The sequence below is a fragment of the Rhinolophus hipposideros genome (assembly GCF_964194185.1).
Source record: "Rhinolophus hipposideros genome assembly, chromosome: 5".
Taxonomy (NCBI): domain Eukaryota; kingdom Metazoa; phylum Chordata; class Mammalia; order Chiroptera; family Rhinolophidae; genus Rhinolophus; species Rhinolophus hipposideros.
This window is the reverse complement of record NC_138051.1, coordinates 20,955,520-20,983,278: the sequence shown is the minus strand read 5'-3', so window position 1 is coordinate 20,983,278 and position 27,759 is coordinate 20,955,520. Positions and strand designations below refer to the sequence as shown.

Genomic DNA, 27,759 nt, shown 5'->3' with positions numbered 1-27,759 from the left:
TACCAATGAGGACAGAGATGGAGAAGTTGGTAATTTATTCAAGAATATAGAACTTGAAGGCAGGAACTTTGGGCCCAATTCACAATTCCACACTTTTTAGTCATGAAAACTTGAGGAAGTCACTAAAAGTTTACTGTTTAAACCTCTTAGTCTTTAAATGGAATGTTAATTATATTCATCCTGCCAATGCACAGATTATTGTATGAAATTACAAAGAGCGAAGGCTCGTCGTAAATTTTAAAGGCTACAGACATACTAGCCTTATCATTGCTATGACTTTTCCTTTGAAGCCAGGGTGTTTGCATCAACAGTAGTAGAAAGAGTTAGAATTTAGAAAGAATCTTAAATCTGCCCCTAAGTACCATTGTGACCTTGGAAACTTAACCTCCCATGCCTCAGCTTTGAAATATAAACATTAATAAAGAAACTGAATGGGATGGTCTCTAAGATACTTCGGAATTCTGAAAGTTTATGAGAGACTCACTATGAGGCATAACTGAGAGAAAGAGCCATTTCGCTATAAAGTATTCACTGGAATGTGTCACTTCAACGTGGTTGGCTTCTGTTCTGGGGGAGTTTCTCTTAGGAGACCAGAATGGTAAGAGAAGGTGGTGCTGTGGCATTCACGAGCCCGGAGGTACGAAACTCTCCATGCTGCATTCCTAGCACTGCAATAGGAGAAGGACCAGACATCCTAGAGGGATTGGGGGCCTTGCTAGAGTCTGTAAAGATGCCAAGAGACCAGGGACAATGGGGAGAGTAAACAAATGAGTAACCAAGTAAGAATTAGATATTGATTCACCAAAATTTATAGCAAATAAAGTCAGCTAAACGAAGCAGATCGGAAACATTCACATTGGCAGGTTTTACATTATGATGTCTTAAAATTGTCTGCCAGTTCATGCTCCGTTCAGACAAGAGGGGGAAGTCATTCCAAGAGAGGGGGTTCTTTCTGTGTCAGGATCGCTCATGATGTAAGACGATGTTCCAGGCTGTGGAGCTACCATATGCAGAATACCATGTTTCCCCCAAAATAAGACCGGGTCTTACATTAATTTTTGTTCCAAAAGATGCATTAGAGCTTATGTTCCGGGGATGTCCTCCTGAAAAATCATGCTAGGGCTTATTTTCAGGTTAGGTCTTATTTTCGGGGAAACACGGTATCAGCCTGGAGTTTGCATGATGAAAAAGCAACGTTACCCAGGAAAGGTACTGCCTGTAATCATAGGCCCGGGTACTTTCCACATTTCAGGTTCATGAGGTGCCTTGCATTACTTTTTAGGAAGCTAATGGCTTTACCAACTGCCTTCCTTATTTATCTAGGAATAAAGAAAGTTGTTATTTTCTTTTTTTAATGCTTTTAAGGTAATCAAACTGGAGAGGTGTCACCTGTAGGTGATGCTCTGATATTTCTGGATTTGTCTATAGATTATTCAACACTATTTGCTTGAGAAAGGTGAGAGAGAGAGAGAGAGAGAGAGAGAGAGAGAGAGAGAGAGAGAGAGAGAAAGGTGTACGTCACAAGTGGCAATCTAGTACTTTTCTTTTTTATTTGTGTCTGAGCTAATAGAAAGAAAACCTATAGGAAACCCTTCCTTTTCCCCCCAGAATACATTGTAATGACCCTGCTTCTGGTTAAAGAGTTCTGTAGGATTATTATTTACAAGTTCTCAAACTGTTAGTCTTAGCACTCCCTTAGATTCTCTCTCTCTCTCTCTCTCTCTCTCTCTCTCTCTCTCTCTCTCTCTCTCTCCCCCTTTTCTATCTTTCTTTCTACTGTTTCTTTCTACCTTATAAAAATAAAGCTGATAAGTTAAATTAACAAAAATATTTTGTTTTGTTTTCTTTCTTTTTCTATAACATAGAGAAGACTATTTGTATTCTTCCAAAATAAAATTGCATTAAAGCCTTTTTCCTTATCCTATCATCACTGCATTCGATTTGATATTGTTTGCTACATGCCATTATATTCAAGAGACTACAGTTGACATTGAACAACGCATGTTTGAACTGCATGAGTACACTTACTTGCAGATTTTTTCAATAAATGTACAGTTGGCCCTCCATATCCCCAGGTTTTGCATCTGTGGATTCAACAAACCGTGGATTGAAAAGAGTACTTTCGATCTGTGGTAGGAAATCCATGGATGTGGAGGGCCGACTTAAGTTATATGTGGATTTTTGACAACGCTCAGGTTAGCACCTCTAACCTTCACCTTGTTCAAGCGTCAACTGCACTGACCAGAGTCTTCTTAATGGGATACAGGGCTCATGAGAAATCGTATCGTGCCCACTCCTCTCTCATGACATATTTTTATACAAGGTACATAAGGCTGGAAGGAACACCAAAACTAGTCTTGCTCAAGGTACCAAAAATATGACTATTCACAAAAGCAGTAGATGGAACTCTATGGAAAAGGATAAGATACATCTGGTAGGAAGAGATTTTTGGAGCCATATGTATTAATGGGTAAAGGGGCTTTTATGGAGCTGGATGGTGGTGGAGTGTGGTGGCTAACAATGAAGACTCTCATGCCATATTGCCTAAGCTCAAGATCCCTCTTTACCACTTACCACCTGTGTTATCTTCAGCAAGTGACTTGACCTCTCTGTTTCCTCCCCTGCAAAATAGGGTTAAAAGTGTATCTTCCACATAGAGTTGTTATGATTAAATGTGTTAAAATATGTAAAGAGCTTAGAATAGTACCTGGCATGTAGAAAGCATTCAAGAAATGGTTAGCTCCTGTGGTTGTTGTTGTTATTACTTACATGGGAGGGGAGGGGTTAGGCCATAGCATCTCCTTGTATCTAAATGACTCTGGCCTTTTGGGATCAAATGCTAGCACCCTGTTTTCTCCTCCCACCTTCAGCCACCTTGGTCATTATGAAGCTTCAGCCTCCTACGTGACCCCACCCACAATATTTAAGGCAATCCCTCCCCTTTCCTAGGTCACCCTACATTCCTGCACCTCTCCTCTCTGTGACAGATGAGTCTTATGTAGTATTAGAGATAATTCTCCTCTAATTGGCCCAATTATTTTAGCTAATGCACCTCTCTGATGTCTTAGGGAGTTTTTGTAAGGGAATTTATGCTATAAATGTGTGTTCAAACAAATACAAGCAAACTTCTAGTTTATAATATTGTCATATAACCGTATAAATAATGTGGACTTATTTATTTATAATTTGTGTTTACACATATTATATTTATAATTATGTCCTTGTGAATAATAATCCCACAGCACTCTTTAGTCAGATGGAGGGTCATTACAGTGTATTCTGGGAAAAAGGGAAGGGTCTCCAATAGGTTTAGAATTGTCCCTCAAACCCCTGACTGTGAAAGATGGAAAAATTTAAAAAGTGTGCTGGAAAGGTAGTGATTGGTTGGTATGATTTGCTGGGAGAGGACCATACAGCTGATTTGCATAGAGCTAAGAGAATGCCAGTCTTTTCACTATTTTTGAAAACATACTTATTTTATAACAACGTGTTGTGTTAATATTTAATAGGTTATTATTGTTATATATAAATGAATTCATGAATATTAACTTCCTAAAATGCATATTGATAGTTATCGCCCACAGAAACAAAAGCTCTTCGGAGCCCTCAGCAATTCTTAACAGTGTCTGGGAGTCTAGGACTAACTGTGAGAACTGATCTACATTATCACACATATCACGCTTTACCTGTGCTCTGAACTCTGTAACAGAAGTTAGGTCATGAATGTGTGAGTTCCAGGCACTAATACAATATCTGATCTGTAGTAGCTCCCAATAAATAATTTTTGAATAAAGGCCCTAATATACACGTGTGCATGTGTGCGCACACACATGGAGTTTGAACAAAAAAGGCAATTTAATCTTGATTTCGGCTAGCCGAATGCTACCTGATGTATGTAGTATACACAACGTATATTAATAGTTAATAATAATAATTAGCTAAATTAATAGTGCTCTGAAAGTTTATATTACTCTTAAAAACTCTAATTCTGTCCCTTTTTTCAAACTGTAAAATTCTGTCCAAAGGATGTCTGTGAATACTTTGAAGTGAACAATTAGAGCTCTATATCTGAGGACAAAACGCCTGAGATCCTCTGGCTCAGGTACCTACTGGCTGTGTGTTATCAGTGAAGTACTGAATCTTTTTGAGCCTCAGTTTCCTCATCTATAAAATGGGAGAATTGAACTAGATGGGATACTTTTGAAGACTAGGTCTATGCTTATAATCTGTGAGGAAACTCTTCTCTTTTTCTCTTTTCCAAGCAAATGTATTTCAATAATACTATTTTCTGTCTTCTTGGCTCTAACGATAGAGCAGCGGCTGGATTGTTACCCTCTACTGACTTGCTGCCCTGAAGTTCTTTGGGAGAAAGTGGTTATTTTCTTGCTCATTCAACATGATAAATTCTCATGGAATTCCATTTTTTTTCCTAAAAAAATACTGACTTTGTTATTACTAAAGAACTATATATTTCCTAGAGAAAATGTAGAATGTTTAGATAAATAGCAACTCAATAATCACAGGTAATCTTTTGAATAACCTTGGCATCATACAAGCAGTCCCATCTAACCACGTGCATTTTTATTCCAGATATTTGATTTACAAGGAGGTCTTACTAAACAGGGAAGTCCTTAGATATAATCTAAACACAGGATTATAACAACATTTTCAGCTCTGCACTTCAGTGTTAAAGAGTCAGCCCTTTTCATTAGAACTTTATGGACCTGTTGGGAATTGTTGTTTATTAAAAGTGATTGTTAGCTCCAACAAGGGCAGAGGAGACTCTGAGCTGTAGAAAAAAGAGTGAAAAAAATGAGAAGGGAGAGAGAAGGGGAGAGGAAGGAAGGGAAACGAAAGGAGAGAGAAGTGGAGAACAAGAGAGGGAAGGGGCTAGGAGAAGAGGAAAGAGAAGTAAAAGGCAAAAGAGTAAAAGTAATCAAGAAAGAGAAAAAAAGGACTAAAAAGGGAGCACAGAGGGTAGGGACAGATATCTAAAACAGAGGTGCCTGTGATGGGAATGGTAGAAGTTGTGTGGCAAAGGGTGGGGTTCTCACAGAGGTTTGGGAAATGAGAATGAGTAACAGTGAATGCTACTATCCTTTGTTTTTCTCTCTGTGAACCTTGTGGGAGGAAGTCTGGTTAGAAAGGCGGTGTGGCTTAGTAGTTCACAGTGTGGCCTCTGGAACAGAATTACCTAATATCTATTTAATGGCTTTATGACCTTTAATAACTGACATGAGTCCTCTATGGCTCAGCCTCTTCATCGGTACAGTAGGTACATTTGCGATGATTAAATGACTACAGACGTTATTAGAAGAATAACTGGAAGGTAGTCAGCACCCGAATGTTCACTATTGTTTTTAATACTAGATATGAAAAAAATCAACAATTAAGCCATTAAATTATCATAACCCTAAATTCTAAGGTCTGAGCATCTCAGGTCCTTGTTTGGGATTTCGAGACAGATAAAAGTCTGATCATATGTAGTGCTCTTAAAAGACTGGGGTGCTGGAGTCCAGGTCTCCCCAAGAGTAAGTAAGCAAAGCTTTGCGGCAGTCAGAATACCTGGGTGGACTCCCAGCTTCACTCCTGACAGCTGAATTTGAGTTTGTGTATGCTTCAGTTTCCTTTCTATGAAAAGAGAGTGTGGGAAACTTACAGCATAAGATTGTTTAAGGATTAAATAAGTTCCTGGCACATACATGCTCAATTAATATTAACCTATTATTAGTTCCAGTTTATCCCCAGTTCTTTTAATCATTCCCATTTTTATTAGCCTTTGGTGATATGCCTTTCAATTTTCTTTGGCTCTTGAAATTGTCTATCATTTCTTTTTATAAACCAACAGGGAACAACTGAACTGAAAGCCTCTGGATTTGTTGGAGAAAACCCTTTACCTTTATGAGACTCAGGGATCTTATTGGGTTCTTCTTTTCCCAGTTGAAACCACTGTCAAAAGTATTTGAAGAAACTCAATGTATCCACGCTGCATGATACTGAGTTCAGAATAGAACCTCCTACCTGGTCAGGTTTAGATAATACCATTCTATGCCCTTTTTGCTTTCTCATTCCACTGACAGCATTTTACCTTTGTTCTGGGACAATTTTATCAGGAATTGTTTTATATTCTAAAGACATCGCACTCCACCTTTAGAGAAGAAGCCACATATCTCATAAAACATTTCAGTATTTGAGTTTTCTTGTGGAATCAGAGTTAAAACCGCCTTACAGCATATCATTTTCTCTTCAATCTTTCTTCTAAAAGCTCATGCCATTTCCTCCCTCCTGTCAATTCCTTGTAGCGTGCTGGATACTGTAGGTAGGGATGTGGGTAAATGTGTGAGGAAGCAGAGTCCAAAGCACCACTTTTAACTCCCTAGCATTTTGTCTTGAGCCCCTGGGTCTTGGTGGCACCTTAAGCACATAGATACGTGGTTAGGAAAGGTGGATTGCATTTGGGTGCTATTGTGTAAAAATCTCAACGAGTCTTTTTATACAGGAACTAGTCGTAAGAATTAAGCACACACAGAAGATTGAATATATATGTTGGTAGCTATACATACAAAATCCCCCTGCATAATTTTACTTCTAAATGGAATTCTGATTTTACCAGGTAAGCCTAAACACAGCTCCCTGTGGTTACTCATTGGTGGCCATTGCTAATGTTAAGGCTGGTTTCAAAGCGTGAGTCCCATTTTGAAAAGTTGGGCCAGATTATTCTTAAACTTGTAGCTGTAGATAGAGAAATGCAATCCCCTTCAGATGTGCTGGTGGAATAAGGAGGTAGGGAAATCTTTGCCAGACCGCACGTTGAGATGCTGCCCCTTCCATGTGGCCTCATCGGATGATCTGAGATAGAAGCTATGCTTCTCTCCTCTGAATGCCCAGAGCAGCTGGTACCACCACCCATGTGGTGACTCCCATGTATGGGGACTCTTCTCATCCATCTCCCCGGTGGCACCTAGCACGGTGCTGCATACTTAGTGACTAATGCAAACAGTTTAAGTGAATGAGATAAAAGATCACATTGGAACTTGTTAATTAAGAACGGCTTTTAAAAATCATTCAGCAAGCCCTAGTGTTACACCAGGCTTTCAAATATATTTACTCTTGAAATTCTTATGTGACCCCAAGACAGATATTACTGTTCCTATATAGCAGGCAAAGAAGCTGAGCTCCAGAGACCTTTGGTCGCTCATTATTTAGTTTATGCTGTTAGTGAGAGGTAGATGGTGCCTGGACTCAAATTCACTTTTGTCTCATTGTAGCAACTGTTGTTCTCTGAACATGATCCACACTGGTTCATGATGAACATGTTTCTTTTATTCTCTTTCAACAGACCCTCTCCTGTTCCTCATAATTAATCTTCATTCAAATTTGTTTTATCTTCTACTTTCCACCAGGGACTTAAATTGTTAGCTCAGCTGCCCATCCATGTGGCGTCTGTGAGTCTTTCCAGATTCAGGCGCTGAGTCCACCCGCTTCCAGTCACACAGCATCAGGCAGGTCTCCTCAGCTCGCAGAGCCCCAGTCTTCTAATCTGTAAAATGGGGGTGACAGTAGTACCCATCTCACAGGTCTTTACGAGACCCAAGTGATCTTGTTTGTAAAATACCTTCATAAGGTCCTGGCACACAGTGGATGTTCTATGAAGATTGCTGATTGTTTCAGCCAGCATTGAAGAGCAGATGAGATCATTCACTAACTCCTTTAATATTGGAATCCTCGGAAAGAAATAAATACCTTTCGATGGTTTAAAAGATTCAACAGCAGAGGCGGACCACTTTTTCCATAAATATGCTGATAGTGGTTCACTTTTTAAATGCTCTTCAGCAGGTCCCTGTCTGAAAGCCCCTAGCTTGCTCTAAACTGTGAGACATCACACTTGACTCCTCTGTCTACCGAGAAATGCATGTCATTCTGGGGCTGAACACACACACACACACACACACACGTTCACACACACACATTCACATCCAGACAATAAACACCAAAAGGAAGTTAGCAGTTGAGGTCACAGGCTGAATGACCTCCTGAGAACCAAGGGCCGTCTCTGTGATTGAACTGAGTCAAACTCCTCTGTTATTGAGACTCTGGTAGAATGGCTCATTCAAGCATGTAACTGCCTTAAATCTTTCGTTTAAATTTCCTGTAAATTAGAAATGAAGTTTACAGTGATTTTTGCTTGCTAAAAGGAAATTGCTCTCCTCTTACCCTTACCCCAAGAGTATGTTTCTTGTTAAGCATCTAGCCTCATCACAGGTCCCCTTTCAGAAAAATTAACAGAAAGTGGTGAATGTGAAGGGGGAAGGACTTAGAGATTAGAGGATTTTACTGCAGTGCCAAGACTGTGGCACTGGGAAGACATGTTTCTTCTTCATCCGGGTCCGATAATGTGTCTCTAGGAGCATTGTTTCTAGACATCAGTGTGGTGCCGTGAGAGAAACAGACGCTGGAGTGAGATACAGGTTCAAGTCCCAACTCGGCCATCAGGCAAGTCATTCACCTTGGACCCTCAGTTTCCTCATCTGCAAAATGACCATAGTCAGCACCACTTCGCAGGCTTGTGATGACAACACAGCATTTACTTCCTGTTGTATACATATCCTTTCCCCTTTTAGAGAAATAGTTTCAATTTCACTTTGGTCTAAAAATTATATAACTCTATAAGAAACTTGTCCTAGATTTCAGCTCCATAAGGCAGAGACCATAATCTTTTTTTCCCACTGTATCATTGTTTCCGGGCCCCATATCTGGCACAAAGAAGGCTCTCCTTTTCATTGCTGCCTTGCCAGAGGGCATCGGTAATCACCCCCAACAGTTCATATTTAACCAAACTAGGTTTTTTGTTGGAAAGAAATAGGTAGGAATGTAAGAGACATAATGGACATTCTTAACCTGTCATGAAAGTGTGGCTCTTTGTAAGACTCAAATGTAAATATAATATAATATAATCTTCAGATGCATGTTAACCAGATGAGAGCTCTCGCAAATTATTTTTCACAACCCTGTAAATGTACATTTACATTCACGTTCACTGTGCTTTCTTGGTCTTTAAAAAGATTGATGCTTTACAAAGTTTAAAAGTCAGATTTTTTTTTTTTCGAAGCACCTCATTACAGAACTTTCAAAATGCAAATGACCTGAAAGTGGGAAATGTACTGCCAACTGGTGGTCACAAGGCTAAAGGCTGTTCCATTTTCTCCTAAGTTGGATGACCAGGGTTTCTCCTGAGGGTTGACTCCTAGCTTGGCTCCAATCGAGTTTACAGACTCTCAGAGTACATATCAAATATGAGTATAGTGAGGGACCCACCCAGAAGGAAACCCTTAAGGGAGTGGCCTGGGACGCCTGGGTCACTCTCACTGTGCCCCTTGGAGAACTGGGCAGGAGGGCAGAGAACGGTAATGGAAGAAGGGGCAGAAAGGGACAATACGGACACTAGTGGTAGAAAATGACAGGGGAGAGACAACAGATACATTAGGAGGAGTTTGAACAATGAAGGCGAAAATGTGGCCTTTCAAAGGTTTGTAACAGCCTGTAGTTGAATGTGCATAAAATGTGCTTTTTATGTAGTGTGATGGCAGCATTGGGTTGTGTCGTGAAGAAAATCTAATTTTACAGTCAACTTTGACACTCCGGTAACTCAGACTATTTGAGAGGCAAACATAGATAGGTCAAATACTAAGAATAGAAACAAAACTGGGTACAGACAGAATTCTGATACGAGCAGAATACATTTCACAGCAAGATCCAGGAGAGTGTCCCCACTCTTTAGTGACTGTAAAACTTTTAAAAATGATTAAAATTACTTGAATTCACTAGGCCAGTGCTTAGACATGCTTTATGTCCTGCTGAAATTTTTTGTTGCAGTGATATTTATCTTGTTATTCCCAATAATGCGCAGAATTTATTTGTTCAAAGAATGAATGAGTAACCAATAGTTGTTATACTAGTATTTGATCTGTATTACAAAATAAGTTTTGCATTTCCCCCCATTTTTCTATGCTGTTGCTTGCGTCAGCTTCATTTTCCTTCATTCACACCACAAAGACTCTAGCAGAGCTTCTGAAAATGAGCATTACATGTCTGCCATATGCGTCCAAATGTGGATTCTCCTGCTTGTCTCATGGCTCAGTGTACTGAGTGACACTTACTCGGTCTTCCTAAAAGGCGTATCTCATGAAATAGGGACGGTAAGACTGTCCCTGTCACTACACAGAACCCTGGGGACAGTACACACATAAAGGGGCTGGGACAGGGAGAGAAATAGCAAGTGACAAACGTATCAAGAATCGGATAGACTCCAGTTTTATTTGCTTTCATGATTTCTGTTTTTATTCTTGCGCTACACAGATAAGCAGGAGGGAAGATGGAAAACTAAGATCTCCCTAAGAGGGAGGAGTGTTTAGCTTTTGATTATTACCAGTTACAAACACAGGGATTTCTCAGGTTTTACTGTGATTGATAAAACGTTTTAGCACTGGCAAGAAAAGAGTTGGGAAAATGTGCAACAAATGAAAATTGGCAAGGATGAGATATAATTTGGAGGGAACCCAGAGCGAAGCCTTGAAACCACCACTTTCCTCCATACCAGAAAGCTTTGGTTTTGCCGTATGGCTAGGCTCTGAGGAGAGATCATCTAGAAAGTTTCAACTGTGTTCCATGGGTTTTGCCTAATTTGCATCCCGTGGATTTCAGCTAACTCTGTTAGGAAATCGGACACACATTGTTTAGTACTCTTAGACAAGATTAGCCTTTTATGATGAGGTAGCCATGCAACCACATGCATGCACATTCTTTTGTTTGCTTGTTTTGCTTTTTTGCTTTTTGTTTTTGAGGAAGAGAAGATAATGAATAGTTACATTTCAAATAAATTCTTTTACTGTATTTGTCTTCTTGGATTTAACCAGTTGTTTCCAAAATAATTTACTTCCTGACTTAATTTTCCCCCAAACCAATTTATATATACAGATATAACAAGTCAAGTCCAAATTCAATAGTAAATACTATTTAATGCTATAAAATACTGTTTTCATCTCACAATTATCAACTATCTAGACTCTGATATTCTGATGAGGTTCTTCAGATAATATTTCTGTAAGGACATTTGGTCATCTTAATTTTTCATAGAATTTAATTATGAGAGTATCAAGAATTAGGACTTCATTTCCAACAGACTAAATATATGAGAAAGGACAAGAGGAATTACTTAGCATGGATTCCCAGCATTTAGTCAAGTCGCAATCTGAGAAAATTAGAGATTTTTCAAAAGAACGTGTGTGATTGTCCTCTGACACTTGGCACACTTAGGGATGTTTTCAACAGGAGAAACTTTGGGTAGCATTTAGGAACATGGGAAACTCTAGGACACACCACCAGTTGGGGTGATAGACTTGATAGGTTGGCAACACACCGGAGCATGGCTGGACAGTCTGGTCCAACTCCGTGCCTCTGCCCTCGTGGCTGTACACCTCCTTTGACGGACAGGAATGTATTTTTGAGTGTTAATTTGTCTGCCTTTCTCCTTACCACCTTCCTCAATTCCTCTTTTTCTAATAACTATTTTGAGGCCAATCAATTGCTTGAATTAAAGGGTTATGAATCTTAAACTATTATCTATGTGAAACCTTAATAACAAAATTGTAGCTTCTGAGAAGCGTGATAAAGAAAATTAATTTTCATCTATTCTCACATCAGCCTCAGGATATCCTCAGTTAAGCATTAAAAACATTAATCAAAATTAATCAAAAAACAAATCTGAAGGACAGGTTACGTTTAACAAGAAAATAACGTCCGCAGATCTCCATGAGTATAAATGTCCAAACCTGTCTTTACTCCTTTCGACCTCCAGGTGGTGCTGTTTACCCAGACATGGAAAACAGGCACCCAACCCTATTTTCTTTCCTTAGGTTCATAGCTGGGCTTTCTTTTTTTTTTTCCCCACCCCCAAAATATCTTCCATTTCTACAGATGTGTTCTTTAAATGGTCAATAAATTTTTATAACCACTATTTGAAAAATTGCAAGATTATTTTGATTTGTGCTTCCTAGTCAAGAATATATATATATATATATATATATATATATATATATATATATATATATATATATATATATATATGCATGCCTGGGACACACCCGGAGTCAGGTGTTTACATTGTTCATTGGTCCCACGTTTTCGACTCTTCCTTGCTTCTTAGAACCCAGACTCAGCAGCAAACATTTGGGCTGTCAGTAGAAGTCATCCAAGCCCCTTAAAACACTGGTGTGACTGAAAAATAGATTTCTAGTTCAGTTAGGGCAACTGAACTCCATAGGCTTCTGAATAAAGACTACCACTATCTTTAGAGAAGTGCTTTTATCCCCCAAAGCCAAGGAGTGTTCCTAGCACACCTGACCTGATGTTTTGCTGAGGGGAGCTCGTCAGACACCAGAAATGTTTAGATGATGTGAGGTCATCTTTACAATGACACCTTGGAGTCCTATCCAAATTTCTCAGAAAAGTGTTCCCAGGAAAAAGAAAACTGAGAGGGAATCATGGACAATTTCTTTCCATCTTGATTTTAACACCAAGAATAATGGAAAATCTGTTCCCGGTGTGGAACTAGGAGGGGAAGGCAGTGATATCAATTTTCCCATCAGTGAAGTTTGCAATTTTTAAGATTGGCTTAAAAAGATAACCAACTAACATGCTTTTCTTGTCCTTTTTCCCTCTTTTCTTCTTCTTCTTCTTCTTTTTTTGGGGGGGTCACAAGGGGTTTGTAAACAAGCTGGATGAATTCATTCAATGGTTAAACGAAGCTATGGAAACTACAGAGAACTGGACACCCCCTAAAGCAGAGATGGATGGTCTCAGACTCTACTTGGAGACACACTTGGTAAGCAAGATTGTGTTGCTTTTGCTGTTAGTAAGGGAAGGATTTTAATCCGTTGCTTGTTTGTTTATGGAGAATATCAATTTTATTTAATAGAAGTCATTATATGCTAATGAGACCAAGGTTTAATGGGGTAAACTGCAGAAGCTGAAAATTTATAGGCATTTCAAACTATACTATGAAATCCAAATCCTCCATATTTCAAACTATTTTTTTTTCAAAACTTTTTCCAGAAAGGTAAGTGGATATTTTAAAAAATAACCTTAGAAAATTTTATTAGACCCTTGCTCTCTACAGTGATGATTGAAGGTTTTTCCCTTCTTAAAAATATAAATGAAAGAGATAATTTTGATGACCATTCTAAGCTTTCTAGAATTCTTGTAAAATTAATGAACCTCTCATTATCAAGAGGGTCTACTTTATCTGTTCTACACTGGGTTATTTTAATAAAATATTTAAAACTATGATCTCCATCATTTTTGCTGCTATGTGGGTTTTGCAGCATGTAATTAATACAACTGTCATTACACTCATCCCTGTGCACAGGGAAAACCGTGGAGGGAAAGTGGAAAACACTTGGATGAATATGCTTCTGAATATGTTAGAAGCAAGAATTATAGACTGGGGGACATTTGATGAACCTCATGAGGTTTTTCCTGAATGCTTCAAATGGCCGATATCAATTATGAAGGGGTGGAAACCAAGTAGTGGAGTGTGATAAAGCATGAAGAAAAAGCACGTTGTCATAGGAAATGAAAATTCAAGCTTTAAGGATCTCATCTTTATTCCTTTCACCGATAGTATAAAATCGACAAAGGCAGTGAACACGGATCCTTGGGTACCCAACTGTGGGGTTGGTTTTCGGCCCCTCTCACACACTCAGAATTTGGATTGAATAAGCATTGTGTGAGAGTCCTGCACGTGTACAAATTCACAGTGTTCCAGAAAAGTTCCCTATGATGTTAAGTGAGAGGAGAGAGAGAGAGAGAGAGAGAGAGGGGTAGAGAAAAGGAGAGAGGGGGTGTTTTTGTTTTTTGGTGTTTTGTGTTTTGCAGTGTTTTATATCAAGCCTTGCAAGAAAAACAGCCTCAAAATCCTATATGCTGCACGCAGACAGTCTTGTGGATGATAAAGAATGACAAAACTCTGTGGTAGAGGATGAGTCTATTGCTCACTGTTTTAAAGACCTAGGTTGATGGTGTGTAAAAATGCCAGTGACCTTAAACACTTCTCTTGTACATGGGTTTTTAAATACTGCCCTCAGTACTCAATTCCCTGTTGAGTAAAGCATTGATTTTTTTTTTAAAGAGGGCATTTCATAATAGCAAGATAAAGATATTCAGTGCTTTATAATGTAAATTGTATTAATTAGAATGTCAACTTTTCACTGGCATTGTTCTGACAGAAATTCTAATCTGTGTTTAAACAGGAATATATGAACTTTATTTCACATTAAGTGTGCTGTCTTAATTTCTCTTGATTTAATATTTTATGGAAAACACACGGTTTTTGAGGACCCAGAGGGCATGGGGACATAAAGAGTACTTTAGCTCTTTTTATTGAAATCCAGGCTAAGAGAGTATGAACCGAGGGCTCTCTTCTCTTTGGGAGTTGAGTGACATGGCCTCTTTGTAACAGCTGTCTTGTTCTCCAATCCGTATTACAGAGTTCCTTACTTAGCATTCTTGTGTTAGCCTCTGCCTTGTTCTAGCCCCACACCACCCACTAGAACTTTCTGCAGTGATGGAATATTTTATGTTGCACTGTCCAGTATGGGAGCCAGTAACCACATGTATCTGCTAAGCATTTGAAGTATGGCTCGAGCAACGGAGAAAATGAATTTTTAATTCTAATGAAATTACATTTAAATTTCTACCTGTGGCTTCTGACTACCGTATTCTAGCCATATAAGTTGCAGAACTCTTTACAGCCGACCATAATGGATGGCAGGTATCCATACTGCCTTCATAATGACATTCTCATCCCCAAATGCAGAAATCATTATCCCGTTTGCTATGGATCTCTGCATTAGAATCACAGCAAAGAGTCCTTCTTCAAACCTTTATCTCTTGAAGAATAGCCTTGTGTCTGCCTAGAGATCAACACTTTCTTGAATGATCATGTTTTCTCCATCATCATGTCTGGTTATATTGGTTGAAATAGAGATACCATAGGAACATTTTCTTTACCTCTGCTTTGCAAGGAGTGAAAGACTGTGATCTCCAGATCTGTTCCCTGGACGTTAAGTCACAGCCCCAAATTTCCCTTGAAATTGTGACTCATGCTGCCTAACAGTTAATGAATACCTAGTGTGCATGGATTGCCATTCAGTGATACTGAAGGCCAGTTCCTGAGTAACCGTTACTCGGCATCTGTTACTGTACATGCAGCCTGTTGTTTAAACGTCTTTAAACTTGGAGTTACTCTGTTTCTCTGAGGACAATGTCTACATGGTCCTTCTGATCAATATTGTCATTTATATTTTTCATTGTATTTCCTTACTGTGGTGCTGAGTTAATATTAAGTTATTCTTCTCAAAAGAAGGCAAAAAAAAAAAAAAAAGCTATCGTACCATAAAGAAGGCATTCAGCTAAGCCTAGAGATTTATATTCCTTAGTTCTCCCTGCGTAAGTCGTTACTGCTCCTTAATGAGCGGGCAAGTGGTTTCTGCAAGATTATTCAGCATGTAAAGATAGCTACATGAGTTGCTTTAAACATCTTTATAGATTCTATAATTTAACATTAAGTCAACAGATACACAAGTTCCCAAGTTGAGTATCTCCCCTGGTTTAACAATGTATTAGAATACTTGGCACCCTGCAATGTTTACTGTAAAGAAAACAATAACTAAAGTTGTACATTGATATTTTGATACTTAATTCAATTATTTTCCATGATGGTAACCAAGGGTTTTTACCAACACAAATCAATTAAAGCTTCACAATACCTTTATGAGAGATATGAAGGAGCTTTATTTTAACTGTAAGAAATACTGTGAAATTGCGATGATACATCAGTGATTTTCCATGATAATTAATCATCTGCTTGCAACCTGGCTGCTCCTTTCAAAAATACAATTCCTATATTCCTAGAAAATGACATTTTCAGGAAAATGTCATTCTAGAAAGGTATTTTGTGAGTATTGAACATATTGAACATTCCTTTTCTTTGAAAACCACTTTTTAAATAGCATTGTATACTTACGTTCTTAGATGGATGGACTCCCTTCTTTCTCACCTCTGTCCATTTTTTAAAACAGCTTTATTGAGGTATAATTGACATACCATAAATTGCATTTATTTCAAATATACAGTTTTACAAGTTCCACAAATTGACAAATGTGTACAGCCATGAAACCATCACCACAATCAAGATAGTGAACACATCCATCACCTCCCAAAGCTTTTTTACGATCCTTTGTAAATTTTCCCTCCTTCCCTACTGTCCTTTCTCCCATTTCTAAGCAATCACTGATCTGCTTCCTGTTACTATTAGTTTGTACTTTCTAGAATTTTACATACATGGAATGAAACAATCTGTACGCTCTCCTTTTGGGGGAGGGAGGATCTGGTTTCTTTCACCCAACATACTTATTTTGATGTTGCATGTTTTAATTGTTCATTCATTTTTATTGTTGAGTAATATTCCATTGCACTGGTGCATGACGATATGTTTATCCATTTACGTGTTGATGGACATTTAGGTTGTTTCCCTCACCATCTTTTTTATTGGCTAAAGAAGCAAAAGTCACCAAAAACTACATTTGAATAGAAGCACCATAAGTAGTTCTTGGCAGACTATTTAAATTCGTTTTCCTTTAAGAGAATTTATAGTATCTTTAGAGTTAAAGTGCTTAAGAGTAAAGCAGCAGAGCAAGATAGCAACTTCTCCCTCTAGAGATTTCATTTCATGTCCATTTGCTCCTGAAAAGATAACTTTTATCTCCCAAATAGTTTTTATGCATGCCTAACTCACCAAATGGGCACCACATCATATGCAATCAATTGTAGGAAAACAAACCAATTTTTAAAAAAATCTGTAGCCAGAGTATCCAATAGGAGAAAGCTAAGTAAAATTGACACCAGACGGTTGTGCAAGAATTAGGAAAAAGAACCAAGCACAAGGGCTTGGCTTAAACTTGGTAAATAAATTTGCATAGGTAGTAGCATCATGTCCTGTTGGGCAAACATTAACCAACCACATAGAAATAGCCTTGGAAAACCATCCTTCTTAATTCAATTTGATAAATGAGAAAACATGGAGGGAAAGGGTGATAATGAGTTCATACATATTAAGCACCGGCGAGTGTCGGGCAGTTATTTAGGTGTTCAGAATACATGATGAATGAGTATGGCTTCTTTTTTCCAGGGCCTTACAATCTAAGGGAGATGACCATAGATTACATGTAGTCATCTATAGACCCGTAAATGATGAATGTAATACACTTTTGAGCAATAAACTTCTTGAAGGATAAGCGATGTACTGTTCAGACAAAAGTTTTATTGGTTCTTCCTGAGGGTAGGGAAGGCTCAAAGAGGTAATTTGATGTACACCTCATAGGCCATATATGATTTATTGGTTGACAGGGGAGGAGAGAAAATGGGAGGAAATTTTATGAGCAAGTAAGGGAAGTGTGGTGAGCCATTTGGTGTGGCTGAGACTAAGTTGGAGTCTTGCAGGTTGGCACTGGGTGGTAAAGGAGATCGAATGTCTTTTTTAATGGATTGAACTTTTCTCTGGGGATGATGGGAACTCATTGGAGGTTTGATTTTATTTTGGAACTAGAGAGTAACATGAATCACCTCCAAATTCCGTGGGGGTAGGATCAGCTTGGCAGAGATTAACTGGATGAGGTCCATGGGTTAAATGAGAGAATAACTATAGGAATAATGGAAAATGGATTTGGGCGTAGCATTTGAAGACTATGCTGGTACAGGCAATATGAGTTTCTTTAAATGTATTTTTTGACTAACTTATATATGGATATGACACAAAATTCTAAAGGTAAGTAAAGGAAGGGAGTAAAAAAGTAGAAAGTCAAAAGTAAACCTCCAATCTATGTCCCCCAGTTACCAATTCTCCTCCCTTGAGGCAAACACTATTCCTTGTTTCTTTCTATCCTTTCAGAGTTTTTCCAGGTATTTGAAAACAAATGCATATGTCTTAACTTTGTTCCCTTAATTTATGTGAGCAATAACTCAAAAGCAGTATAGAACTACTGTGTCCTTTTGAGTGGCTGCACAGTGTTCTATTTATGAACATGCCATAAGTTATTTAACCAGTCCTTTATTGGTGAAAACAGGTTGTTTGCAGTCTTCTCCATTATAAACAGCGCATCAGTGAATATTCTTTGATATTCATTATTTTGCATAGTCTAAGTATATCCTTAGAATAAATACCTTACACGTGAAATTTCTGGGTCAAATATTATACACATTGAAAATTTTCATGTCCTGCAAATTGTCTTTGATAGAGATTGTACCAGTTTACACTCAGCAAAACACGAGAATGCCTATTTCTGCACTTTGGAGAAAGTTACCACGTTGGGTTGATTTGTTCCTTTATGATAGTTACAAATGGAATCGCAGTGTAATTTAGTTAGTATTTCTTGTATTTAAGTGGAGTTGAGTACCTCTTAATGTCTTCGGGAGTCATTTGTATTTCTTTTCTGAGAACTGTCTGCTCATAATTTTAGCCTATTTTTCTGTTGGTTCATTGGACTTTTGCTTCAAAACTTATAGGAGCTTAGTGTAAGGAAATGAGTCTCTTGTCTGTGATAGGAATAGAAAATGGTTTTAAAAGAAACTATTTTGGGGTTTAGGTTTCAAAAGAGTACGGATATCTCAATAGTATGAGGAACCCAGAGCTGGGCAGCCCTGAAAGCCAGGCTGATAAGAATGTAAGAGGTCTCTACCTCTGCCAAAAGCACGTTTGGATTCCAGTCCTGCAAAGACCAGTATGCTCCAGGGAGTTTGCTTATGTAGTTATGGCTGGAACAGACCTAAGATCAGGGGGGCTGCTGTTAAGTGAGTGGATTAAATGGTGTCTGAGCAATGAGAGAAATGAAGAGGATGTGGGTCAAGTTTAGGTGGGGGGTAGATAAGAACAGAGTAGAGGAAATATATTAGAGGGAGAAGGATGGATTAGAGGCCTGCTGGCAGTTCTCTTTCTGATGCTCTCTCTTGTCCAGTCAGAAATCTCATTACCAACTTCTGTTTCATCTTCCCTGGTCTCTCCCAAGGCTACCAGTGCCCGCGAGAATAGGGCAGGAAGGTCTGTTGCCCCACAGCTGACAGAAGTCTGACCAAAGACTTGAATGTGTCGAAGGGTGTGGAAATTAGCTGAAAGCTTCTCTGTGTGTGGAGTGAGACTGAATCCAGCGTCATCCTAGGGGTGTGTGAAACCAAGGAATGTGAACATTACAAGCAGTATTTACATGAAAAAGAGTGAGCAGATGTTAGAAGAGCTCAGTGACCACCGGGGGCATGTGCTGAACATACATAGAGCAAACTTTGTCTTTCATGCAACTGCTGTAATTATGGGACTCTAGGTAAAGAAAAACAATAAATTATGCTCGCTCGAAAAAAATCCAAACCATAAAAAGGGGCATACAATTAAAAGTAAAAAGCTTCCCCTCCCTTGGGTAACCAACATAAACAGTTCGTTCTATATCCTTTTGGACCTTTTAATAAAAAAGTGGGTACATTTTAAGGATTTTTAATTCATATTATACATACTGTTCAATGACTTGTTTTTTGTATCTAAATGTATCTCAGACATCTTTCTGTTAGTACCTGATCTACTGCACATTTTAGCAGCTCCTTAACATTTTATTGTGTGGACATGCCACAGTTTATTTAATCATACCCATGAAGAAGGCCATTTAAGCTGCCTCTTTATTTATGCTTTAGCAAATAATGCTGCAGTGAGCGTTCAGATTATTTTAATACCAGTTGAAAGTTTCTTTCTCGCCCCATTAGTGCCTTGTCTACAAGCAGCAGCTCAAGGCTCCCATGTAATGAGAATCTGTCATACTCCAGGGACAGCTTTCGCTGTAGGTCCTATAAAGTGAATAGGGTCCACGTTTGTGTGTACAGAGTTTTGAGTTCGTGTTTACAGGGGTAGCCTTTAAAGCCCACCTTCCAGAACTTTGTTGTTCGTTTTAGGATTGGTACCTGCAATTTGAGGTGGCTACCACAAGGTGGCAGAGAAGCATAAAAATCCTGCAGATAGTACTTACAGCCTCGGTACCCTTGAAGGGTTTGAAAAATTTTCCTTCCCTGAGTACTTACAAAAACAGATTGGATTAAACTAGTAATGCATCTGGTTAACAAAATATTAGGTATTTTCGTGCATTTATCATTTATATTTATATCATGTTATATTATCTTTATATTAAATAGCTCTCATTTATATCATAAGAAAAACAATATACTTCTCGCAGAGTATTTAGCTGTACAAGACAAGTTCCCCAATACATTCAGCTGTTTTTCTTTTGTTTACCCTCCAGTCTCCACCTGTGCTCCATTTTTCATTGCTTAAAGAGATGCCAGGCTTTCCTCTCCCCCACTTCCTGGTGACCAGCTCTACCTGCCTTCCTTTCCTGGCTATGGTAGGCGGGCTTGGCCCAAGCAAGCTGAGCTTCAGCAGAGCAGCAGCTGCCATGTGGCTGTGCTGCTCAGCTAAAGGGAGGCTCTCAATCAGACTTCAGAAGCATGAACTGTGGGAGTTTGGCCTCCAACCTCCCTCAGCCCCACTAAGCAGAGCTGCTGGCCTCATAGGAACGTTAGCTTAAGTTCCATTTGCTTGGCCCCCTGGATTCCCATTAGCTTCAGGTGAGCAGCTGAGAGTTTGGTAGGGGCAGCATTACTTCTCTTGGGGAAATTTGGAATGGTAAACACACAGCCTTGAGTTACTTCCTTGGGTAACTTGGGGATAGAAAGGTCCGTTGGGTATTTATAGCATGCAGGAATTTTGAGGTTGAGGCATGGGGATAGAAGGCTCATCTTGGTTATGTGAAAGTCCTGGACCAATGCCTTTGCTCATATATCTCTAATTCTGTGAATCTAGGAGACAGATAATGTTGTCTTCCCTTTTCAGTTAAAAGGGATCCCTGAACTGTTCAAAGAACTTGGAAATATACTTTTTATCTTGCTTAGATTAAGGACTCTTGGGCCATAATATCCTGCAGTTCTGATTGTTTTGAAAACTGTTGGTGCTCGGACATTTTACTCATTTATTACTTTATTTAGTTTACTTTGTTAAATACTTTTTAGGACATAATGACTGTTTAAAGTTAGAATGCCAGGGAAGCACTGCATATATTAATCACTTCCTGTTTAGCGAGGCACTTTGCTGAATGCTAGGGAGAACGTTTGCAGACTGGCCTGCACCAGGAGGGCTCATGAATAGGCCGAAGGGCATGGTGTATGGATAAGAGCCAGGGCCTGATATCACTCACGTGCGCCAGGGGCCTGTCACCCACCATCTCTCTCCCTGTGTAAACCCATGTGCAGATCCTACTGATCTGCAGCGTTACATGGAATTTTGGAATTTTGAAAAAGTGCACCTGGTAAAAATGATATTAAGGTGAAAGCTTCAGGCCTGAAACAACTGGCCAGAAAAATGCCTGTCACATCTACTGAAGGTTGTTGTGAAGATCAAATAAACATGTTATGTGTGGGGATGCTCTGTTCATTTTGGGGGTAGTAGCATGCATCTTCCTTAGAGACCTGAGATCACGTGGTAGAAGGAGCTCAGGTGCTCCTGGAGAAGTTCCATTTCTCCCCATCCACCCTTTCCTCAGTGATTCACCCGTGACTGTCACCTACTTAAGGGACAGCTTGTGTATCTTTGGAGTCTCCTCTGACACCCAGCCTGTCACATACATAATAGGTACTAACAGTGTCTGCTAAATGAGTAAATGAGCATAAAAGCAGTGTTACAGCCGTACAGCCAGAAAATTATAACTAATATAAATCATCAGACAATCACTGAGAATGTCTGCAAATTAAATTATTTCCTCTACTATTTCCAAACCAAATGGACTCTGGTCACAGAGCTTTCTGCGTATTGTCTAGTATGCTTGTGAAAGGAAAAAAACACCTGTGGAGAGAAAAAAATAGGAATGTTTTCTTCTGTTGTTAGGATGTAATTCATCCCCTTTGGCAGAAAACACAAGGAAACTAAAAATGTTAACTCAGATATTAGAAAGCTTTAAAAAAATTCCACAGGTTAACGTTACTATTTCAAAATATGAAGACTATATGTATGACTAGACAGGATGTTAATGACTTAACATTTCAAAATTTATTAAATTTATTTTTAAAGCAGTTTGGTTCCCCTTCGCAAATGCATGAAGCATGTGGGAGTTGGAATAGATCTGCCCCAGGCTGCCAAACAAATTTTTAATGGAACTGGAGTCCTTCAGGGATTGTCCTAAATCCACATAATATTCTTAAGTCCTGATGTTTGCACTGGGATCTGTATATTAGCAGAAGCACGTGTGAATAATATACTTATATTCATCCATCACCTCTGTGACTCCACATCGGTAGGGGCCGTTTCACATCAATTATTCCACAGCAGGGGGTACAGAGATATTTGGGCCAGCACTGACCTGTTTTTCAATCAGGGCCTCAGAGCAGTGTCTTCTGGAAGTCAAATGGTCCCCCTTAGACAGAACCTCTGTTTGGGAATCCATTTGGCCTCATGTGGCCATGCTGGGAAGTCCATGTTATTACCTGAGCAAGGTGTGGAGGCGGCATCCAGAAAAGCAAGTGAAAATTTGGTCACTAAGAGGCACCATCAACATTAAGGATCTCTCCCACCCATCTAATTCTGACTTTTTTAATCTCTTATTTATTTTAAGTGTGTTTTTCCAGGACCCATTAGCTCCAAGTCAAGCAGTTCCAATCTAGTTGTGGAGGGCGCAGCTCACAGTGGCCCATGTGGGGCTCAAACTGGCAACCTTGTTGTTAAGAGCACCGCACTGTAACCAGCTGAGCTAACCGGCCGCCCCCATCCAATTCTTGCATAAGATAGCAGCAGTCTATCAGGAAAGAATGTCAACGTCAGTAAAGTACATTTACCTTCCACAGAAAAAAGCAACGGTCTGAAAGAAGTTGTGATTTGTTTGAAGAGCTGAACTCACTTTCAAATGCTTGAAATGTTTCTATTATCTGAGGTTTCAGAAAGAAAGTCTCCTCAGGAAGAATGATTTTTGTCTTTATATCTTAGTGCCTTCTTCTTCTTCTTTTTTTTTTTAAAGGAGAACACTGTTTTTATAATGCTTATCTTGTATATCATTAACTTGGAACTTCTTTCTCAAGAATACATAGTACTTTCAATTTTTTTAAGCTTCTGGTATTATAACTGGAGGTGTGTTGCATATTGTCATAATTGATAAATCAATGACAAATGTAGCCACTTCATTTTGTTGGGGAGATATACAATTGTGGTGGTAGCTGACCATTTATTTAATTATGTGGTAAGTACCATATGATGAGAGAGTAAAGTTAAATTGATGATTTGGGCTATCTCAGCCAGGGTACAGTTTACATGGCAATTACACTGGGATCATCTAAGTGTAATTGGCAAGTAATTTTGTAAGCGAAGGAACATGACAGCTCATTTACATGGTGTTCACTGAGTAAAATTTGGGGACATTTATCAACCACAAGCAAAGAGTGAATGCACCAATATCTCCCAAAATGCTACGGGCAGTTTGAAAGCTACATGGAAAGTTTGGGGTATGAATTTTCATTCATTTTCTCCCTGAATGTTTATTAGGTGTATGCTGTGCACCCGGCACTGTCCTGGTGTGAGACAGAGCCCCAGAGAGCAGTTTCCAGGCTCTCGGCCTCACATGGAAAGGTGCTGGCTCAGGTATTAGATGGCCATCAGCTAGCTGTAACCAGTGAGCCATTGGCCACTAATATAACTGCCGTGGCTGGGCTAGCAAGCTTGGATTGCAGTTAGCAAGGGGTTGGTGGGCTGGTTGGCAGAGAAGCAGATGGCAGATTGCGCATCGTGTGGAGCCTGCTTCCTGTGTCTCCAACCCAGCCGCCGGCAAGACTATACTGGTATGAAACCCCCATCCATGGCTCCGTGGGTGTTCCTTTTTGGCCTTGCCAAATCCTGCGTTCTTATGTGGGGAGCAGGACCAGAGACCCCCACATGACACCTGGGCACTAAGAATCCAAAAAGGGGTGAAAAGTTCTCTCAAGGAACCTATAGGTGGGATGCAGACACATCATCAATAGTTAGTGTAGTAGGTAGAGGTTGGAGCTCTGCACAGGTACTGTGGCCGCTGCGGAGGGAAACAGGGAGGAAACTTGCTAGGGAGGGTGACCCCTGAGATGGATTTTAAAGGATGAACAAGGCTGAGCCAGGGGCAGGGAAGATGGACTTTCCAGGTAGAGATGCCAGCAAGAGCAGAAGCATGAAGGAGCGAGACGACTGGTGTGAAATAGAAACTTTAAGCATTTCAGGCATATTTCAAGGCAGATGTGGGGCCCCCAAAGTAGACTTGGCTGGGATCTTAGAGGGCTCTATAGGTCAGGCTCGAGGCGCACCTTATTCTTCAACCTTGGGAAGCCATGGGAGGGTTTTAAGAAGAGGAGCATCTTTTTCAGAGTTTTATAGACAGACCATTCTGTGGAATAAAATGGTTCCATTGCACTTGGATGAGGTGCCAGGCTCTGTTGTACAGATATGAAAGCATTTCATCCTTACAGCAACCCTATGAAGTCGATACTAGCATTTCCCCCATTTTATAGATGAAGAAACTGAGTACACAGAAATTGCCCAAAGTTATACAGTGGGTGATAGAAGAGCCAGGATTTGAATCCAGACTGTCCAGCTCCAGAGCCCATGCTTGTCACGGTCACCCTCCACCATGTCTTTGTCCCTTAACACCATCAACTGCAACTCCCTGTTTGTAAGATGCACACCTCCCACCGGAGCTGAAGAGGTAAGGGGCTATATTTATCTTGTTCACAGCTAAATTCTGCCAGCCTAAGATAATGCCTGCACCTTCATAAGCTTGCCCCAATAAGGAATAAATGTCGTTTTAGAGTGTATCATGACTGGAGAAAGTCAGCCTAGTGAGGGACGATGATGACGTGAGGGCCTAAATCTACATCATTGTTAGTCAGTATGGAGAGGTGACAATGGAGGGATACGTTGGCAGGCCTGGGTGATTGATTGGTTGTGTGGATTTTGTTGGCATATTCTCACAATGTTTTTGATTTCCAACTCCTACGCTGGAGAGGTGCCTTGGCAAAAGAATCAGAACCAGGGGGAAGCTTGTGGAGAGCTCTTAAATTTCTGAGAAGAAATGTTGTGGACTCAGGCTGAGAAGTGAGAAGGAACTTGCCCGGAGAGAGTTCGAAGTAGAATGGACACATCTGCCTAGAATGGTTGAGGGACAGGGCTGCCCTGGGGCACATGAATGGTTAGATAGTCTTTGGGATTCTTCAGCCTTTGAAAATGTTCTGGTTTGGAATAAGGAAAAATTCTCCTGAGCCACCTATCCTTAACTGACTGGCTTAAGATAAAATTCAAGTGTCCAAGGACCGGAAGACAGTGAGTCCAAATTCCTGGATTGTAGATAAGGAAACAGAAGCCTAGAAAAGTTAGATGACTCGTCCAAGGTTACACGTGTAAAGCATAAGACCCGGATCATTGGCCTTTCAGTCTGTCTCCCTCCTTCCTGAATCTCAGATGGCTACCTCTGTTTTGGCGCCCTCTGTGGGCAGCCCTGTGCTGGGTGGTGATACAAAGGGGGGGCGGGGAAGGACCCCGTACCTGCACTTGAGTTCAGAGAGCCTCAACAATAAGTACCACTTGTCACTTAAACATGCCACAAAGTCAGTCCCATGTATGGCATAGAACGTTTGGAAAATAGAGAAAATGAATTAAAGAGTTTGTAGTGATTTCTGTTTAGGCCCACTCATTGCTGCGTACTGCTTCAGCGCTTTACAATCATTCCCATTTAATTCTTACAACCTAGAAGTTAGATAGTATTGTTTTCATGTTACGTTTCAGAAAGCTGAAGCACTGAGAGCTCACTCCATCAGACCAGACTATGTTGACTCCGTGGCTTACCCTGCACAAATGAAGTTAACATTTTGTGGTGTTTCCCTACCATCTTTTTCTACACACTGGGACGATTCCTTTATATAGCTACAATTTCATCAGAGAGATTGAATCTTCATTTTTTGGCTTGTAATGTATCCTATGTATTTTTCATGTGATTTCATAGTCTTCATTTTAATGGCTGTATGGCTTACCAAGTTTTTAGGAGGGTCTTAAACAAAGAAATGCTTGCTAATAAAAATCTTTCAATTCTTGGCACATATGGCATTTGGAAGGTATAATCATGTCTTTTATCTGACCATCCTGTATGGAGGGCACTGGGGAGAGGAGAAGAGAAACTGCCAGGTGTTATGTGGGGGGTGGGGGTGGAATCAAGGCGTTCTCCCCCCTCCTGCCGCACCTCCCCACCCCTCCCCCAAGAACCGCTCTGGGAATACAGGACGGTGCTGGGTACAACTCAGAGTGAAACCTCAGTGGAGATGGCCTGAGGCAGGTAGCAGGTGACTTTTCAATCCTCTGCTTTTCTGACTGAACATACATTCTTCCTCCTGCCCTTGTAAAAAAAAAAAAGAAAGAAAAGAAAAGAAAGCAAGTTTTCATTTTCTTAGGGTAGTAAAAATCTTTTGTGTGAAGAAAAAGTGTCATCAAGTGCCTTATTCATCAGCATATATACTATCTCTTTAAAATGACAGTGGGAGTAAAAGTTCATCAGTTCAATATGTCTTTCACATTTGGAGACTCCTGACTAATAACCTCTGGTATTTATCATCAGAACAGCCAAAGAACTAAATTCTGGCACATGCTGCTCTCACGCACTGAGAAAAACTTAAAAAGACAGAAGATTTTCTCCATTTTTTCCTTCTTCCATTCATTTAGAAGAAAAAGCATACCTTTTTTTAATTAAAAAAAATATGAGCATGCAGAAACATCTGGCCTGTATTACCAAAGCAGTCTCCTAAACGGCCTCCTTGTCTCCAGCCTGCCCTTTTAAAATCAACTCTACCCAACAACCAGAAAGATTTCTCTAGAACACAGAACTACACCAGTCACTCGCCCATATTGTTGTGTCTTCTTTCGTGGTTCTTTGAGTTAAGTACCACGTGTAGACCCAGCCCCCACCTCCCCTGCTTACACCCTGTCCCAGGCACACCAAGGGGCTAGTGGGTCCCCGCTTCCTGCTACCACAAAGGCTGTCTGTAGGCGTGCATACAGATTCATCCTTTCTCCACAAGCTTCCTGCACGGCTCTGCAGAACCTGGCTTCCAGCTCAGGCTCCCACAGCACCTAATCAGCACTTAGCACACTCATATGGAATGTAGCCCACAGTCTTGTTTTTACTTGGCCAGCATGATTTTTTTAATTTAAATTAAAAAAAAAAATCAAATCTCACCGGGCAGGGCATTTCATTGTTCAGTTTGCTTAGGGCCCCACCGCTCTCTATTATACACCAAACCCTAATTACACATTTGCTCTATGCTGGGTCATAGGAGGCCATTTGCTCTCTTATTATCTATTTTACCCAATAGACTATAAGCTGCGCGTGCCAAGATTTTGTATGGTTAATTTTGGTATCTATAGGCCTGGCAGAGACTGCTTAATAAATATCTATGGTATTAATTTATGCTTTTAAAAAAAGCTAAAAGTAAGTGAGGAGAAATGCACCAACTCTCTCTTGCCTCTCTGTTTGCAAACATCATAAAACTCAGTGACCTCAGTGGCCCTGACACACTCTAACTGTATGCCATGGGGATGATTCCAAGTCTGTGTCCATGATACCATGC

General features: G+C 39.9%; 1 protein-coding gene across 7 annotated transcripts in view; it reads left to right on the top strand.

Moving 5' to 3' along the window:
- AKAP6 (A-kinase anchoring protein 6) overlaps positions 1–27,759 on the top strand; it is a 455,310-nt gene that overhangs the window by 212,382 nt on the left and 215,169 nt on the right. For all 7 annotated transcript variants that reach the window (XM_081049114.1, XM_081049110.1, XM_081049112.1 and 4 more), the window contains one exon: positions 12,758–12,880. In XM_081049114.1, the coding sequence (XP_080905240.1) occupies positions 12,758–12,880 (123 nt within the window). The remainder of the gene's footprint in view (positions 1–12,757; positions 12,881–27,759) is intronic.